Here is a 19,675-nt window from a genome sequence, read left to right as displayed (position 1 = left end):
ATTTGGCCATGAACTGCTCCTCAGCCCACATTACAGAGAAGCCACTCTGGTGTAATCACTCGCAATAAAAAACAAAGCCTCATCAATTCTGCAATGGACGTGTTACTGCTGCAGACGCTAGGATAATTACCGAGTCTATTAAAAGTTCCCAGAGGCAGAGGCGGTTAATGCGGCGTGGAGTTAGCGGTTAGCGGTTAGGAGGCTGCGCTGGTGTGGTCGGTCATGGTGCTTTGTTTGATGGTGTTATTGTTGTTTCTTCCTCCTTAGGGAACGGCTTTGTGAACCCCAGAGGCTCCCCGGGGCTCCTCAGCATGGCCAGCGGAAACGGGCTGGGCCAGAAGGGCATCCACCACACCAAGTCGCCCCCGCCGTCCACTCCCCAAAGCTTGGCACTGGGCCGGAGCAAGCCAGAGCTCAGGGTGGTCATCCCGCCGGCGGGCAAAGGGATCATGCCGTCTCTGGTGAGTACTGCCCCGGGGGCCCCTGTAGGAGGGAGAGGGGCGTGTCAGTCTTCTCATTCACATATTGTTTTATAATTATCATTACGAACAACACGCTGTTTTTGGGCCATCAAAGAGATACTGAAGAGTGATTCATAAAACTTTTTTTTTTCTATTTAGGGCAATACACTTGTGGCTCCACAGCTGTGCATTTAACCGAACAGATCAATAAGAGAGAGAATGGGTAACTTCTGTTAAGGCGCGCACGAGATGATGCTACAAAAGACAAAAAATAGCGATTTGCTCTAATTTTGGCTGAAGGCATATTACAGCGCCACCCAGAGGGCGTCAAAGACTCAAGCGCTTTTGTTGGACTGGTGAAACTGTTATTAAATGTTATTAAGACCATTCATGTTTTTGACAGAAAACCCATTGAAGTATAGCCCCTCAGCTCAGCCGCCACGTGTTGGAGTTTACCCCGGTGAACGAGAGGGTCGCGTCCCTCCGCCTTCGGGTGGGGGACAGGTCTCTCACTGTTGTGGCGGCCTACGGGCCGAACAGCAGTGCAGAGTACCCGGCCTTCTTGGAGTCCTTGGGAGGAGAACTGGACAGTGCACCGACCGGGGACTCCGTTGTTCTACTGGGGGACTTCAACGCCCACGTGGGCAATGACAGTGACACCTGGAGAGGGGTGATCGGGAAGAACGGCTTCCCCGATCTGAACCCGAGCGGTGTTCAGTTATTGGACTTCTGTGCTAGCCACGGATTGTCCATAACGAACACCATGTTCAAGCACAAGGGTGTCCATCAGTGCACGTGGCACCAGGACACCATAGGCCGGAGGTCAATGATCGACTTAGTTGTCGTGTCATCAGACCTCCGGCCGCGTGTCTTGGACACTCGGGTGAAGAGAGGGGCAGAGTTGTCAACCGATCACCACCTGGTGGTGAGTTGGATCCGCTGGCGGAGGAGGAAGCCGGACAGACTTGGCAGACCCAAGCGCATTGTGAGGGTCTGTTGGGAACGTCTAGTGGAGCCCTCTGTCAGTAGGGTATTCAACTCGCACCTCCGGGAGAGCTTCTCCCATGTCCCGGGGGAGGCTGGGGACATTGAGTCCGAGTGGACCATGTTCTCCGCCTCCATTGTTGATGCGGCTGCTCGGAGCTGTGGTCGCAAGGTCTCCGGTGCCTGTCGTGGCGGCAACCCCCGAACCCGGTGGTGGACACCGGAAGTAAGGGATGCCGTCAGACTGAAGAAGGAGGCCTATCAGGCCACTCTGGCTTGTAGGTCTCCGGAGGTCATCGACGGGTATCGGCAGGCCAAGCGAGCCGCGGCTCGTGCTGTCGCAGAGGCAAAAACCCGGGCCTGGGAGGAGTTCGGGGAGGCCATGGAGGAGGACTATCGGTCGGCACCAAAGAAATTCTGGCAAACCGTCCGGCGCCTCAGGAAGGGGAAGCAGTGTCTCACAAACACCGTTTACTGTGCGGGTGGAGGCCTGCTGACCTCGACTGGGGATGTCGTCGGACGGTGGAAGGAATACTTTGAGGATCTCCTTAATCCCTCAGTCTCGTCTTCTGAAGAGGAAGTAGAGACCGGGGACTCGGAGGCTGGCTCATCCATCACCCAAGCTGAAGTCACTGAGGTTGTCCGCAAACTCCTCGGTGGCAGGGCTCCGGGGGTGGATGAGATCCGCCCTGAGTACCTAAAGTATCTGGATGTTGTAGGACTGTCTTGGTTGACACGTCTCTGCAACATCGCGTGGCGTTCGGGGACCGTGCCTCTGGACTGGCAGACCGGGGTGGTGGTCCCTCTGTTCAAGAAGGGGGACCGGAGGGTGTGTTCCAACTACAGAGGGATCACACTCCTCAGCCTCCCGGGTAAGGTCTATTCCAAGGTACTGGAGAGGAGAATCCGACCGATAGTCGAACCTCGGATTCAGGAGGAGCAGAGTGGTTTTCGTCCCGGTCGTGGAACACTGGACCAGCTCTAGACTCTCCATCGGGTGCTCGAGGGTTCATGGGAGTTTGCCCAACCAGTCCACATGTGCTTTGTGGATCTGGAGAAGGCTTTTGACCGTGTCCCTCGGGGTGTCCTTTGGGGGGTGCTCCGGGAGTACGGGGTCCGGGGCCCTTTGCTCAGGGCTGTCCGGTCCCTGTATGACCGGAGCAGGAGCTGTGTTCGCATTGCCGGCAGTAAGTCAGACCTGTTCCCAGTGCATGTTGGACTCCGCCAGGGCTGCCCTGTGTCACTGGTTCTGTTCATAATTTTTATGGACAGAATTTCTAGGCGCAGTCAGGGGTCGGAGGGTGTGGTCAGGGGTCGGATGTGTCCGGTTTGGGGACCACAGGATCTCATCTCTGCTGTTTGCAGACGATGTTGTCCTGATGGCTCCATCAAACCCGGACCTGCAACATGCACTGGGACGGTTTGCAGCCGAGTGTGAAGCGGCTGGGATGAGAATCAGCACCTCCAAATCCGAGGCCATGGTTCTCGACCGGAAAAAGGTGGCTTGCCCTCTCCAGGTGGGTGGGGTGTCCTTGCCCCAAGTGGAGGAGTTCAAGTATCTCGGGGTGTTGTTCACGAGTGAGGGAAGGATGGAGCGTGAGATCGACAGGCGGATCGGTGCAGCGGCTGCAGTGATGCAGTCGCTGCATCGGACTGTTGTGGTAAAGAGGGAGCTGAGTCCAAAGGCAAAGCTCTCGATTTACCGGTCGGTCTACGTTCCTACCCTCACCTATGGTCATGAGCTTTGGGTAGTGACCGAAAGAACAAGATCGCGGATACAAGCGGTCGAAATGAGTTTCCTCCGCCGTGTGGCTGGGCGCTCCCTTAGAGATAAGGTGAGGAGCTCGGCCACACGGGGGGAGCTCGGAGTAGAGCCGCTGCTCCTCCACGTCGAGAGGAGCCAGCTGAGGTGGCTCGGGCATCTGTTCCGGATGCCTCCTGGGCGCCTCCCTCGGGAGGTGTTTCAGGCATGTCCCACCGGGAAGAGGCCCCGGGGAAGACCCAGGACACGCTGGAGAGACTATGTCTCTCGGCTGGCCTGGGAACGCCTCGGGATCCCCCCGGAGGAGTTAGAGGAAGTGTCTGGGGAGGAGGAAGTCTGGGAGTCCCTGCTCAGACTGCTGCCCCCGCGACCCGGCCCCGGATAAAGCGGCAGAAGATGGATGGATGGATGGACCCATTGAAGTAGCAATTCAATTAAATGTTAAAATACTTTCAATATGTAAGTGATAGAAATGTACAAAACTTTGAAGTGTTAAGAGTAGCGGATGTCAAAGTTCAACTTGAGTCAGATGGTGTGTGAGGGCAGTAACATCCCTCAGGACAAAAGACTCCTCTGTGCCAGGCGGGCACCAGGCTTTAGAGAGGAGGTTACAGGGAATCCTAGAGCAGTTAGAGCTGGGAAATATATATCAAAATGTAGATAATACTGTGAATGTTGTTTTTGGAGTATATTGTTCAAATCAAAGGTGGCAAATTTATTTTTGTTTTGCGGGGCAAATTTCGGCGCTCAGGGCGAGTCGGGGGCCGAATATAGTGTAAATCTATGTTAAAAGCAGACCAACTTTATAGTAAAACTTTTTGGTACAAATCTGCAGTTTTTGTCCATATCATTAGCATTAGCATTAGCATTAGCAGTTGGCGCCTTATCACACTCTGACTAAAACATCTTTAAACGTGGCTCCTGATTGGTCCTTTACTTTTACAACCTGATTCATGCAAATGCAGCAGCCTATGTAAAGCATCGTCCTTTTGATCAACTGTGGTTTTAAAACTTCATCCAACCAACATTTGATGTAACAATGTCAAACAGTTTGGTGTTTATTTTATTTTATTTCTTTCTATTTCTTATTAAGAATATGAGAGGTTTTGTCTTTAAGAGTTTTGTTTATAAGAGCTTTTCTATTAAGAGTGTTTTTTCTTAAAGCGTTCTATAAGTAATCGGTTCTTTACTTCTGTTCCTACTTGTGTTGCAACACAGAAATTTCCCTATTGTGTGGACAAATAAAGGCTTATCTCATCTTATCTTAAACAGTTGTAGATACACTTCAACCATTCAATTGTAATTACGTATTTGCTCTGTTCCTGGCCATGGCGGGGTTAAATCCGTCAGGTAGACGCCCTTCAGTGTGAGAGCTGAGGCAGGAGCGGGCGAGGGCGGGCGAGGGCGGGCGAGGGCGGGCGAGGGCGGGCGAGGGCGGGCGAGGGCGGGCGAGGGCGGGCGAGGGCGGGGCCGCTCAGCAGACAGCCTGTCATTACTACATAATGATATCAGATTATTCACATGGCACTGGGACCGTGTGGACATGAGCTCTTAATCAGCCCCAGAGAGCGGATAAGATCTGCTGCTACCCTGATCCTGATCCTGATCCTGGTCCTGGTCCTGGTCCTGGTCCTGGTCCTGGTCCTGGTCCTATATATATTATATATGTATTTATGTGTGTATTATGTGAGTATTATGTGTATTTTATATATATATATATATATATATATATATATATATATATATATATATATATATATATATATATATATATATAATGTATGTATTATGTGTGTAGTATGTATATATGATGTATGTAGTGTGACTTCAGGGACAGTTGCTGCTGCTTTAAAGGACACAGTTGTCTTCCCGAGTGTCTGGACTGTCCACTCTCTTTTATTCCACCTGCTCTGGATCCTCCAGGTCCCTCAAGCCGGGGCCCCATCCCTGGATAGATGACACTCCCCGGGCCCTCAGACAGTGCTGTAGTTTCTGTCCCTCTCCCTCTGTCCCTCCTCTGTACCTCTCTCCCTGTCTCTCTGTCTCTCTCTCTCTGTCTCTCTCTCCCTGTCTCCCTCTCTCTGTCTCTTTCTCTGTCTCTCTTCTTTCTCTCGGTCGCTCCGCTGTCCCTCTCTCTCTGTCCCTCTCTCCCTGTCCCTCTCTCTCTGTCCCTCTCTCCCTGTCTCCCTCTCTCTGTCTCTTTCTCTGTCTCTCTGTCTCTCCTCTGTCCCTCTGTCTCTCCTCTGACTCTCCTCTGTCCCTCTGTCTCTCCTCTGTCTCTCCTTTGTCCCTCTCCTCTCCTGCTGTCCGAAGTATTACGACACAAACTTTTAGAACTCACTCTATTCTTGGAACATTCCAAGAATGGATGCCAAGTGTCCCGTTTGTCCTCGTTCTGTTGGACTTGACGGCGGCTTTTGATACAGTCGACCATTCAATTCTGTTTTCTCGCCCTAAAAATGATGTCACTCACATGGTTTGTGTTTTAGTTGACTGGGGACCTGTCCTTCTCTGTCCTTCTCTGTCCTCCTCTGTCCACCTCTGTCCTCCTCTGTCCTTCTCTGTCCTCCTCTGTCCTCCTCTGTCCTCCTCTGTTCTCCTCTGTCCTCCTCTGTCCACCTCTGTCCTCCTCTGTCCTCCTCTGTCCTCCTCTGTCCTCCTCTGTCTCTCCTCGGTCCTCCTCTGTCTCTCCTCTGTCCACCTCTGTCCTCCTCTGTTCTCCTCTGTTCTCCTCTGTCCTCCTCTGTCCTCCTCTGTCCTCCTCTGTCTCTCCTCTGTCCTCCTCTGTCTCTCCTCGGTCCTCCTCTGTCTCTCCTCTGTCCTCCTCTGTCTCGCCTCTGTCCTCCTCTGTCCTCCTCTGTCCTCCTCTGTCCTCCTCTGTCTCTCCTCTGTCTCTCCTCTGTCTCTCCTCTGTCTCGCCTCTGTCCTCCTCTGTTCTCCTCTGTCCTCCTCTGTCTCTCCTCGGTCCTCCTCTGTCTCTCCTCTGTCCTCCTCTGTCTCTCCTCTGTCTCGCCTCTGTTCTCCTCTGTCCTCCTCTGTCCTCCTCTGCCCTCTGTTCTCTGTCCTCCTCTGTCCTTCTCTGTCCTCCTCTGTCCTCTGTCCTCCTTTGTGCTGGCCTGTGGAGTTCCCCAGGGCTCTATTTTTGTCCCCATACTGTTTTTTCTGTATATCTTGCCTCTGGCAGAGGTTAAAAAGCCTTAAAAAGACGAGCCAAAGACTGTAACTCAGCAAGACACGTCCCTGCAACGTCCCATGACTCTTCTGAGGAGGACAGAAGACAGGTCCAAACATGCCATGGTCTTACAACAAACAAAAGGAAATAAAAACTCTTTAACATGTTTTGGTGCCATTTTCAATTTCCTACAAATGACTGGACTCAAACGTATCATCGGCCGACCATCACAACAGCCGAAAATGTCATTTGTTTCTAGTTCATTCCTTTATGACAGATGTGTCCCTCCAGCCTTAGGTCAGGACGTCCCGCTCTGAACACTGTTTGTGCTGAAGACTTGTGTTGTTTGTTTGTTTGTCTCATGTGTCGTTCTGATATTTTGAAATGTTTTATATTGAGCTGAATAAAGTTTGTAATGTATTAATTATGTACATGAATCATTTGTGGTGAATATTATTCCAGGCAACATGTATTCATTGATTTAATTGTGTATCTTCATTTATTTAATTCATTGTAACAAATATGTAACAATTTGCAACAGAACAAACCATAATTGACAGTTTGTTTCATGGACGTCTTGCTCCCCCTTGTGGCTGCAGCTGGTATCGCCCTAAACACAATGACATGTTTGACTAAGTTTGATGCACATTATTATGATAAATCATGTGATTTTCTCTTCCAGAACACACAGAGGTTAAGCAGCTCCCAGTCCCTGGCCACGCCCGTGGTGTCCGTGAGCACCCCCAGCCTGTCCCACCAGGGCCTGGTGTACTCAGGCATGCCCTCGTCCTACACCCCCGCGGGTGCGTGTCCTGTGCACCGTGGACACAATACATACCTTTCTAAACATTTTTATTTTAATACTAAATAAAATATTCAAAAATCATTTTAAGCTCGACATTTAAACCTGGATCTGTAATTGTATTTATCTATTTACATGTCCCAAATACACATATATTGCCTTATTTCTTTATGAAAACCTTACATGGTGACAAACTGTACTGCATTTGTTTCTTATGTTTATGAGAGTGAACTAGTTTGACACGTCTAAATCTGAGACAAACGCTTCATCTGTGCAGAACGTGGCTGAGGAAGAGCCTGATGCCCTCCCACGCTGATGTGTGCGCTTGTTTTGCAGACTATTCCCTGAGCGGAGCCGACCTCTCCTCCCTCCAGGGCTTCGGCTCGCCGGGGCTGTCGCTTGGGTCAGTGTCGGCATGGCAACAGCATCCTCTGGGCCAGGCCGCGCTCAACTCTTTGGTGTGAGTCCTTCTGTGGAGAGGCCTACAACACACTGGCTTCTCTGATTTACATCTTCTACTATTACTCCGACTGTTACTACTTCTGAGCCTGGAGTTATTAAGAGTGTATGAATAATGTCAATAATATAGATACCTGGCCAGTCGAGATGACACTAACCCGAACCCTTCAGACGTTCAGGCCGGGCCCAGAGTCTGAAAATGATTGGATCAGGTGTGTGAATGTCCCCTGGCCCCCTAATGCCTCCCTATGCTCCTCTCTACAGCGGCGGGGGCCACCTGCCTCACGGCTCCCACCTGTCCATCAACACCAGCCAGGGCATCAGCATCAAATCCGAGCCCGTCTCCCCCCCTCGAGAGCGTGTCACCCCCTCTGGCTTCCCCCCCCAACACCAACCGCCGCCGCAGCACCACCAGCTCCAGCACCAGCTCCAGCAGCAGCTCCAGCAGGGCGGCCCGGGCAGGCAGCAGCAGGACGTGGTAGGACGCTCCCCCGCCGACAGCCTCAGCTCCTCCTGCAGCTCCTACGATGGCAGCGACCGCGAGAGCCCCTCGGTCAAGAGGCTGCGCATAGACACGTGGGTGACCTAAAGGAGAGGGCCACACCGCAGACGCCCAGCCAGAGAAGGCGGCGGCGGCGGGGCGGGGCCCGGGCAGGCCACGGACGAGCTCCATACCCAGGGTCCACCACGGAGCCTTTCTTCAAACTAATTATTTCAATGTGTAAGACTAACATGTCGAGGTGGTAAAAGGTCGAGGAGTGAAAAACGCTTGTGCGCCAGCGGCAGGTGCGCCAGCGGCAGGTGCGCCAGCGGCAGGTGCAGGTACTCATAGTTACAGTAGTTACCGTAGTTACCGTAGTCACTCTGGGACACTTCTGCTGTTGTGCTGTCGGATGCAATCAGAACGTTGGAGCTGTGGCAGATCCAACATGAAAATCTCTTGCAATAATGAATGATAATGAGTTTTATAGGTTGAAGTGAGATATTGGAGGTGCAGGAGGAGGTGCAGGAGGAGGTGCAGGAGTGTTTGTACACTTTCACCTGCTTTCACTCCAATGCACCGTTCACTTTTATTATGACTATTTGTTTAACGCTGTTGTATAAAACGATGTAACTAATATTGATATCAAAAGCCATGGACGTTTGCTGTAGGTCGAATATCAGAGCCAAACCTGGTGTAAATAGAGACTTTCAGGGTTAGAACACTCCCAGGATTGTTGTTGTTTTTCTGTGGAAGTTTACATGAATCAAAACTTATAATTCTTTCATTTTTCATCATTGAAATCTGAACAAAACCAGTGTTTCTCTCTCTTGTTGCTCTCTCTACCTCGAGAGTGACTCTGCTCTTCTTCTCTCTTCTTCTGCACATTATGTCACATTATGTCACATTATGTCACATTATGTCACATTATGTCACATTATGTCACATTATGTCACATTATGTCACATTATGTCACATTATGTCACATTATGTCACATTATGTCCCGCTCTTCACTTGTTTTACATCTTTTTCAATGACGTCACAGGAATCGTATAAAAAATAGATTTACATAGAAAACTTTGTAAAACATGTACAAGAAAACAATGACTTTGGGTCGGGCTGATTTCATTTCCTTTCGAGAGAAGACTAAAGGTCTAAACTACAAATGTGAAGAGTTTAGACGGAAGAAGGACTAAAATAACTGAAGTATTTACCATTTATTAGTTGTGACTATTTAATTCATGATTTTGAAACTCGTTTTTGTACAATTTTAGAATTTGAGGCGGTCGCCACATTTCACACACACACACACACACACACACACACACTCACACACTCACACACACTCACACACTCACACAAACACACACACACACACACACACAGACACACACACACACACACAAACACACACACACACACACACAGACACACACTCTCACAGACACACACACACACACTCACAGACACAGACACACACTGGGTCACAGGGGTCACAGGTCGGCTGTGAGAGGGGCGGTGGTGCGTTCACTGTCCCGGTTCAGGTGTGGGATTCTGAGCTTTTCCCATCGTCCTTAGCTCCAGCAGTAGCTCCATCATCTAGTCTATGCACTGATTCTGAAGCTTGATGTCGCTGGCCCTGGATCAGCGGTTCAGAAGGTCACAGGTTTGATTCCCAGTCACAGGTTTGATTCCTTTCTTACTCATTGGTACCGTTTTATGGAATCTGCAAATGTATTGAAATTCAATTCTTCTGGTTGATAATGATACTTGATGGTACAGTGGTGGACAATGACTCAAAGTACAAAAGTAAAAGTACTTTCTCTGGGACATTGAAACTTGCTTTTTCTCCCAAACAACAGTAAAACTTGCACAGGTCGTGGCTTTGAGCAAAGTAAAACATGTACAGCAAATATAAATATAGATTATAGACAAATGATTAGAAACACTTGACACTTATTTTTACTCCAAAAGTACATATTTAAACCGTTACGGTACTTTAGTACTTTTACCTAAGTAGATGTCAATATAGACATAGATAGAACATGCAAACTTATAGACTGCAATGTATGAGAATCAAACCTTGGACCTTCTCGTGCTGGGGTAAGGCTGCTGCGCGGGTTTATCCCGAACTCTCTTTCTGAACCAGGTGTTTGTCCTGAATAAGAGGAAAAACAGACCCTTAAGTGCCACTGATCAAACTCCCCCTTTCCATGAGCACATCAGGTCACATTAGCCCGTAACATTAGCCCGTAAAGTTAGCCCGTAACATTAGCCCGTAAAGTTAGCCCGTAACATTAGTCCGTAACATTAGCCCGTAACATTAGCCCGTAAAGTTAGCCCGTAACATTAGCCCGTAAAGTTAGCCCGTAACATTAGCCCGTAAAGTTAGCCCGTAACATTAGTCCGTAACATTAGCCCGTAACATTAGCCCGTAACATTAGCCCGTAACACGAGCAGGTAACATTAGCCCGTAACATTAGCCCGTAACATTAGCCCGTAACATTAGCCCGTAACATTAGCCCGTAACATTAGCCCGTAACACGAGCAGGTCACATTAGCCCGTAACATTAGCCCGTAACACGAGCAGGTCACATTAGCCCGTAACATTAGCCCGTAAAGTTAGCCCGTAACATTAGTCCGTAACATTAGCCCGTAACATTAGCCCGTAAAGTTAGCCCGTAACATTAGCCCGTAAAGTTAGCCCGTAACATTAGCCCGTAAAGTTAGCCCGTAACATTAGTCCGTAACATTAGCCCGTAACACGAGCAGGTAACATTAGCCCGTAACATTAGCCCGTAACATTAGCCCGTAACATTAGCCCGTAACATTAGCCCGTAACATTAGCCCGTAACACGAGCAGGTCACATTAGCCCGTAACATTAGCCCGTAACACGAGCAGGTCACATTAGCCCGTAACATTAGCCCGTAAAGTTAGCCCGTAACTTTAGCCCGTAACATTAGCCCGTAACACGAGCAGGTAACATTAGCCCGTGACATTAGCCCGTAACACGAGCAGGTAACATTAGCCCGTAACATTAGCTCGTAACGTTAGCCCGTAACATTAGCCCGTAACACGAGCAGGTAACATTAGCCCGTAACACGAGCAGGTAACATTATCCCGTAACATTAGCCCGTAAAGTTAGCCCGTAACATTAGCCCGTAAAGTTAGCCCGTAACATTAGCCCGTAACATTAGCCCGTAACACGAGCAGGTAACATTAGCCCGTAACGTTAGCCCGTAACACGAGCAGGTAACATTAGCCCGTAACATTAGCCCGTAACACGAGCAGGTAACATTAGCCCGTAACACGAGCAGGTAACATTAGCCCGTAACACGAGCAGGTAACATTAGCCCGTAACATTAGTCCGTAAAGTTAGCCCGTAACATTAGCCCGTAACACGAGCAGGTAACATTAGCCCGTAACACGAGCAGGTAACATTAGCCCGTAACATTAGCCCGTAACACGAGCAGGTAACATTAGCCCGTAACACGAGCAGGTAACATTAGCCCGTAACATTAGCTCGTAACACGAGCAGGTAACATTAGCCCGTAACATGAGCAGGTAACATTAGCCCGTAACACGAGCAGGTAACATTAGCCCGTAACATTAGCCCGTAACATTAGCCCGTAACACGAGCAGGTAATATTAGCCCGTAACACGAGCAGGTAACATTAGCCCGTAACATTAGCCCGTAACATGAGCAGGTAACATTAGCCCGTAACACGAGCAGGTAACATTAGCCCGTAACACGAGCAGGTAACATTAGCCCGTAACATGAGCAGGTAATATTAGCCCGTAACACGAGCAGGTCACATTAGCCCGTAACACGAGCAGGTAACATTAGCCCGTAACACGAGCAGGTAACATTAGCCCGTAACACGAGCAGGTAACATTAGCCCGTAACATTAGCCCGTAACACGAGCAGGTCACATTAGCCCGTAACATGAGCAGGTAACATTAGCCCGTAACACGAGCAGGTAACATTAGCCCGTAACACAAGCAGGTAACATTAGCCCGTAACATTAGCCCGTAACACGAGCAGGTCACATTAGCCCGTAACATTAGCCCGTAACACGAGCAGGTAACATTAGCCCGTAACACGAGCAGGTAACATTAGCCCGTAACAAGAGCAGGTAACATTAGCCCGTAACAAGAGCAGGTAACATTAGCCCGTAACACGAGCAGGTAACATTAGCCCGTAACAAGAGCAGGTAACATTAGCCCGTAACAAGAGCAGGTAACATTAGCCCGTAACAAGAGCAGGTAACATTAGCCCGTAACAAGAGCAGGTAACATTAGCCCGTAACAAGAGCAGGTAACATTAGCCCGTAACAAGAGCAGGTAACATTAGCCCGTAACACGAGCAGGTAACTTTAGCCCGTAACACGAGCAGGTAACATTAGCCCGTAACACGAGCAGGTAACATTAGCCCGTAACACGAGCAATAATCCTGAGTCACATTCACACTCACAGCACTTAAACTTATCAGGGAATAAACAGACTCATCCCAAAGACAGAATCACTCAGAGTTTGTGGCCTCAGCTCAGAACTCCCACAGAATGTTGTTTTGAAGCGATGCAAACATGTTAAACTGTGCATATCGTGTACAGTAAAATGATAATAATAAGTTGTATTCTTTCAAAACAAGAGGTCATTTTACAGTCCGTTCACATTTGTCCGATAAATAAACCTCAAATACATTTAAAGATATGTTTTAAGACATTTCTGTTGAACATATATGGATATTATCATTGGGATTGTGGGGATATTGTGTTCCAGCAGAGCACCAGGACGCCCCCTGCTGGCTGAACACATGCTTACTCTCTAAAACAACACTAAATGACTTCTTTTTTATAAAATAATATATAACTTGAGAATTAGATTTTTTGCCTTTTTTGTCGTGAGTGTAATAATATTTTAAAACAGCTGAATTCTTTGTGAAAACTTGTTTACAGTTTTGGGGATTTGTTCTTCCAGAGGAACATTTTCAATGAAGAACACATTTTGTAAATGTCACGTCTTCAAAAGAAGAATGTATTTGTAAGAATGCTTGAAGCAGGAGGCCCACTGGCCCCAAGGGCCATCGCCTCTGGTAAAGGTGGACTTTAAAAACACTGAGGAGCACCTGCTGGATCTATCTGTGTCAAAAAGTGGAACATAGCATTTTATTTGTTATTTGTTAACAACCATTTAAAAAAACTGAAAGATTCATATTTAGGACTGAACTTATTTTAGCTCATGAATGATCAGTCTAATGTCTGGGGTGAACCTGGTCAGTGAACGCAGGGGGGGGGGGGACTGGACGGTCTGATCTTTGGGACTGGGACGGTCTGATCTTTGGGACTGGGACGGTCTGATCTTTGGGACTGGGACGGTCTGATCTTTGGGACTGGGACGGTCTGATCTTTGGGACTGGGACGGTCTGATCTTTGGGACTGGGACGGTCTGATCTTTGGGACTGGGACGGTCTGATCTTTGGGACTGGGACGGTCTGATCTTTGGGACTGGGACGGTCTGATCTTTGGGACTGGGACGGTCTGATCTTTGGGACTGGGACGGTCTGATCTTTGGGACTGGACGGTCTGACCTTTGGGACTGGGACGGTCTGATCTTTGGGACTGGACGGTCTGACCTTTGGGACTGGGACGGTCTGATCTTTGGGACTGGACGGTCTGACCTTTGGGACTGGACGGTCTGACCTTTGGGACTGGCTGGTGCAGGACGGGGCTCTGTTTTGTGTCGTGGCTTTTCTAACCACAAGTCGCTGTTTGTTGAACTGTTTTTAGCTGTAAAAGTCCTTTAGCTGAAAATAAAGCTGGTCCTGCATCTGGGACGAGTTTAGCGGCACAAGCTGGACTTTGTTGCCAAAATATTATTATTATTATTATTATTAGGCTGAGCAAAATAATGTCTGTTTGCCGTAACCCGACCGACCCGGTGTGAAACTAACCGACTAAAAAATGTTTAGCAGCATTTTTTCGGTGTAATCCCTCATTGGTCCAGGCGTGTTCCATAGTAGAAAAAGCTTCAGTTGTTTCATCTGGACTCAGTTTGAAAAAATAGACGTTTCGACTCTCATCCAAGAGTCATTGTCAATAAAAGAATTTAGATCGAGAACTCCGATATTAATACTGTTCTGTGGTAAGACCCGCCCATTGGGAGGAGCCTTCCTGAAGTAGCAAGAGTTGTTTTTTTCAACAGAAACTCCCCCCTTGTATCTACCAAGCCTATTCAGAATCTTAATGGGCTATTAGAATCCTCTTTGTCTTTGTGAGACCCTGGCTCAACCACCCTGAGTACCTGATTAGCATCTAAATGTCCTGGTCCTGGTCCTCTACCTTTCCAGGGGTTCAGTAACCCATTATAAATAACAGGAAGATTAAACCTTATCCCTCCATTTCTGTTTAAAGAAGGTATTTCTTTTTTAACAAAAATAGCTTCCTTGACTCCTCTTTCAAACCATCTTTTCTCCCTGCTTAAAACCTTCACATCACCGTCTTCAAACGAGTGATTAGAGGCTTAGTCGGCAACTTGTCCTTAGGGTGAACCAGTTTCAACCTTAACACGAGTTGAAACTGGTTCACCCTAAGGACAAGTTGCCGACTCAAAAACAGAGCAATGTAGTTTATTCGATCCAATGCAGTGAAGAAAGCTGTAAAGAACGGTACATAGGTGAGACAAAACAGCCTCTACACAAGAGGCTTTATCAGCACAGAAGAAATACAAGTTCAGGACCTCAGAGTGCCGTGCATCTCCATCTTGAAGCCTCTAATCACTCGTTTGAAGACGGTGAGGTGAAGGTTTTAAGCAGGAGAAAAGATGGTTTGAAAGAGGAGTCAAGGAAGCTATTTTTGTTAAAAAAGAAAGACCTTCTTTAAACAGAAATGGAGGGCTAAGGTTTAATCTTCCTTTTATTTATAATGGGTTACTGAACCCCTGGAAAGGTAGAGGACCAGGACAAGGACATTTAGATGCTAATCAGGTACTCAGGGTGGTTGAGCCAGGGTCTCACAGAGACAAAGAGGATTCTAATAGCCCATTAAGATTCTGAATAGGCTAGCTCGGTAGATACAAGGGGGGAGTTTCTGTTGAAAAAAACAACTCTTGCTACTTCAGGAAGGCTCCGCCCAATGGGCGGGTCTTACCACAGAACAGTATTAATATCGGAGTTCTCGATCTAAATTCTGTTATTGACAATGACTCTTGGATGAGAGTCGAAACGTCTACTTTTTCAAACTGAGTCCAGATGACTACAACTGAAGCTTTAGCAGCATTTTGTAGAAAAAACGTCAAAATCTTTTATTTTTCAATTATTTTGCCGACTCACCAATCGGACTTCCCTAAACCACCATGTCGAATATTTTTATCACGCGTGTTATCCTTCTAGCAAAGATAACGCACTGCGCAACGCATGTGCGTCTTTATAGTCGGTCCCTCACATGCGTCTGTAACGAAACAGACCGCGGGTTAATGACGACATATTGTCTTAAACAAGTTAGTTTTGTCTCTGTCGGCGCCACTCTAGTGTCCATAGAACATGCCAGGCTCTGTCAGGGTGTTCTACGCAATGCATTCTGGGATTGACACACGCCCAGTAGCATCATCACAACAAACATGGCGGCGCCCGTGTCCCCCGCATGTTCCCCCCGCTCGCCTTCACTACCAAAATAAAGGATAGCGGCGTACAAAAGGTCGATTGAAATTTCTTAAAATCGTGAGATTTAGTCTCATGATCGGGTTGATGGAGACGTTTTCCGTCATTGACTGTTGAAGCCTGACCCCTGGTGGTCACTCTGACTCAAAAAATGGCAAAATTTGGATCTTTTTTTTTGCCTTCAAAGTAAAAAAAATGAGAATTTGCCTACCGACCGAGCCACTTGAAAAATGTTGACTCGGGTTACAGCAAACAGACAATTTATTTGGGGCAGCCTAACTGTGTCAAAAGGAGATTTTAAGTTTCGATTTATCTAGGATGTGTTCTTTTATTAGATTCTAAGCGTTCAAGTGAACTTTTTATGAAACAATACTATGCTAGATATTGTTGTACAAAATTTGTATTTTTCACAAAGTACATTGACTTTGAAATTTGTATTTTAGATGATTTTTTCTTGTACTGTATAAAGCGAGTACACAGCTCTTAGAATTTGTTCTCTTGTGACGTTCCAAAACGTAGAAATGAAAACTTGATTAAACAACTGTCTGCTTCATCCGTCTCCTCACATTTATTCTTTTATGTTTTTGGACTTATTCACTATATTTGATAAACACTCTAACATTTAGTGTCCAAACCACTTAAAGCCAGACACTTCAGTCATTTGAAATGTCTTTTTACTTATTTAAATGTGTTTCATATGAAAATATATATACAATATGTATACAAACTGCCAAAATGTCAATTTGGCACCTACAGTAGAAATCTGAAGTCAGGTTTAAATTTTGTTTTTCATTTCATTTTGTTAACATATTATATTTAAAAAAATTGTGCAGAGATCACCTCAGAGTGGAATAAATCTCTAAAAGACACACTTACGCTTCAATCCCACTGAGTTGGAAAGAAGCATCATATCCTTAAAACCTAAAGAGAGAGAAGGACCGACTTGACTGTGCCTCATATAGACCATTCTCATTCTAAATGTGGACTGCTGTTTATACACCTCAGTAATGTCCAAAAGAACGGAACAAATACTCCCAAACTCAATTCACAATCATCAAACAGGATTTACAAAGGACAAACATAAGACAACATAAGACGATCTGTACACAGAATGAACCATGTACAAAAACAACAAACAAAGCCGCAATAATAAGTTTGGACTTTCAGCTGGTCTTATTTATTTAAAGTACTGAGCACATTTTGAATAAATCATTTAATAATACAAAATATTGATGCTCTCTATGATGGTCCAACATCAAGAATCAAAATGAACGGCCACTTGACAGACTCATTGACTTTGGAGAAAGGGGTGAGGCAGGGTTGTGCTCGGTCCCCCCTGTGTTTGCTGTGTCCTTTGTACAATTGGAAACAATTGATGGGACAGAACATGACATTTCCTGTTGCAGTTGATGTCCTATTACAGTATATTTGACCAAAACAGAAATGTCCAGGCCCAACGTGATGCATTTCCTTCATAATATTGGTCCAATGTCTGGAAACAAACTGACTGTACAAACAAACTGAAATCCTCTCTTACTGGCGCCTCCTCCTTTAGAAAAACAATATCCACGATTATCAAAAGAAAAGGGAAATTGGGGTAATTTTAACTGAAATCAGAGCGTTGCTGTACTGTGTGACCCAGAATATGACGGGGTTCCTGTACAGGTCTTATACTGAGAGTCATGTGGTGCCGGGGGTTCCTGTACAGGTCTTATACTGAGAGTCATGTGGTGCCGGGGGTTCCTGTACAGGTCTTATACTGAGAGTCATGTGGTGCCTGAGGTTCCTGTACAGGTCTTATACTGAGAGTCATGTGGTGCCGGGGGTTCCTGTACAGGTCTTATACTGAGAGTAATGTGGTGCCGGGGGTTCCTGTACAGGTCTTATACTGAGAGTCATGTGGTGCCGGGGGTTCCTGTACAGGTCTTATACTGAGAGTCATGTGGTGCCGGGGGTTCCTGTACAGGTCTTATACTGAGAGTAATGTGGTGCCGGGGGTTCCAGTACAGGTCTTATACTGAGAGTCATGTGGTGCCGGGGGTTCCTGTACAGGTCTTATGTAACCAGTTCATGTATAATCACACAAAATCTTATATTATTTTTGTTTAATATTATGTTCAACATGCCTGGTGTTTGTTTTATTGTGCTGTCGATGTCCTCCAGCCCCCTTCTTCTTCTTCGTGTGTTCCCTTATATTTCTCCTATAAATGTGATGGACGTGACTTCCTCTTCCCTTCTGTTATCTCCGTGCGGGGAAGAGGTCAGTCATCCTTCGGGTCGTCCTTCATGTTTTCTATGTAGTGTGTTGATTTAATTGTGTTATATCCCTTTTAGTTTGGGCTGGAGTTGACTCGTGGCACGTTTGACTTTATTTTTGTGTTTCTGTTTACCAGAATAAACGGATAAAACCGTGTCTCGTGGCCACTCAATTAAGACACAACGCAGGAACGATCCGGTCACACTTGGTGCCGTTCGACCCGTGCCAGCGCCATTCAGTGGTCCTCTCATCCCGGGCTGCTGCCTTCGGCTTCTCTGCTGGTGCCGCCCCCCTCTTCACTTTTGGCGCGCTGCGTGCTGTGGTCCTGTGACGTCATCGCGTCGCCGAGGAGTGCTGCCCTCAGCACTGTCTGCCAGGTTTTAGGCTTGCAGTGCGGAGTTATGGTTTATTGACTGTGTGAAGTGACTTTGTGAAGAAAAAAAAAGAGAGAGAGAGTTTGAAACGTATATATATTGGCCAAGATGTTTAATCCTAATCCACCTTGCATTGGTAGAGGCATGGCACTGAATGCTGGTGTTAATGATGTACGCTCTGTTAGTGATAAGACTGTATTGAGCCCACCGATTGCCACTTCTACTCCTATTGCTAACGCACACTCAGATCCCACACGTGTTCTTACACATGATGCGCTTAGTGGCATAATAACTGATTTGGCAAAACAAATTGGGGATAGTATCGCAAACAGTCTGAACACGATGCACAAACCGCCCTGCCACACCCAGCTACCTGCTACTGACAGTATGTTCCCCAGTCGCCTGGAGGCTTCACAGCTCAAAGTAATGGTGCGGTCTGAAGCCAAAGCCCCACCGTCCTTCAGGGGTGACCGCACTGATACATTCTCCATTCAAGAATGGGAGGGAATGATGAGATGTTACCTGTCTAGAACAAGCTGTGAGACGTCTGAGCAAAAGTATGAACTGATTATGTCCAGATTGACAGGCAAAGCCTGGGATATGGTTAAGGTGTCACTCCGCTGCCGCTCTGACCTGAGTGGGAGTGAGTTGATCGCTGCTATATTTGACATCCTAAAACGAAACTTCAGTGAGATTACATGTTCCAACATGCCAATGAGAGACTTTTATAGCACTATACCGAGGGGTGGTGAGGATGCCATGGACTATTGGATCCGTCTCAATAAGTCTATTGATGCTGTGGATGAGTGCCTCAGGAGGCGCGGGAAATGTGTGGACGACCCCACCGCTGAGGTTGTGATGATGTTCATAAGTCACTGTCCTGACCCTGCTCTTTCTCTGTCATTTCAAATCAAGCCCCCCGAGGAGTGGACAGCTGCTGAGGTCCAGCGCCGCTTGGACAGTCATGTGGGGCGGATAAAAGGTGTTGCGGCCAACACGCACTTGGTGACTAGTGCCTTGTCTGCTCAAGCCCCTGTTTATTCCTGCGATCTTCAGGACTCTGCTGAACTGACTGCCTTTTGTCCACCCAAAGCTGCCTATGAGTCTCCACAACCGCCGTCGGGAACAGTGGGCCCGCCACACAATTCAGCTAATGCCACACCAGAACCTGTCACTCAGCAAATGGTGACCATGTTTGACAAAGTTCTCTCCCTGTGCACTGCTTCAGTAACTAACAACAGGCAGAGGGCAGGTCGCGGTCAAT

General features: G+C 47.3%; 1 protein-coding gene across 3 annotated transcripts in view; it reads left to right on the top strand.

The window, feature by feature from the left end:
• Nucleotides 1-8,420, top strand: part of mef2aa (myocyte enhancer factor 2aa) — a 158,349-nt gene extending 149,929 nt beyond the window's left edge. For all 3 annotated transcript variants that reach the window (XM_072435347.1, XM_072435345.1, XM_072435346.1), the window contains 4 exons: nucleotides 268-461; nucleotides 7,062-7,182; nucleotides 7,518-7,641; nucleotides 7,905-8,420. In XM_072435347.1, coding sequence (XP_072291448.1) covers nucleotides 268-461; nucleotides 7,062-7,182; nucleotides 7,518-7,641; nucleotides 7,905-8,229 — 764 coding nt within the window. In that variant the 3' untranslated portion in view covers nucleotides 8,230-8,420. The remainder of the gene's footprint in view (nucleotides 1-267; nucleotides 462-7,061; nucleotides 7,183-7,517; nucleotides 7,642-7,904) is intronic.
• The last annotated feature ends 11,255 nt before the right edge of the window (nucleotides 8,421-19,675 follow it).

Source organism: Eucyclogobius newberryi, unplaced genomic scaffold (assembly GCF_026437365.1).
Source record: "Eucyclogobius newberryi isolate DKJ021-1_F unplaced genomic scaffold, fEucNew1.0.hap1 SCAF_7, whole genome shotgun sequence".
Taxonomy (NCBI): domain Eukaryota; kingdom Metazoa; phylum Chordata; class Actinopteri; order Gobiiformes; family Gobiidae; genus Eucyclogobius; species Eucyclogobius newberryi.
This window is presented reverse-complemented; position numbering and strand designations above follow the sequence as displayed.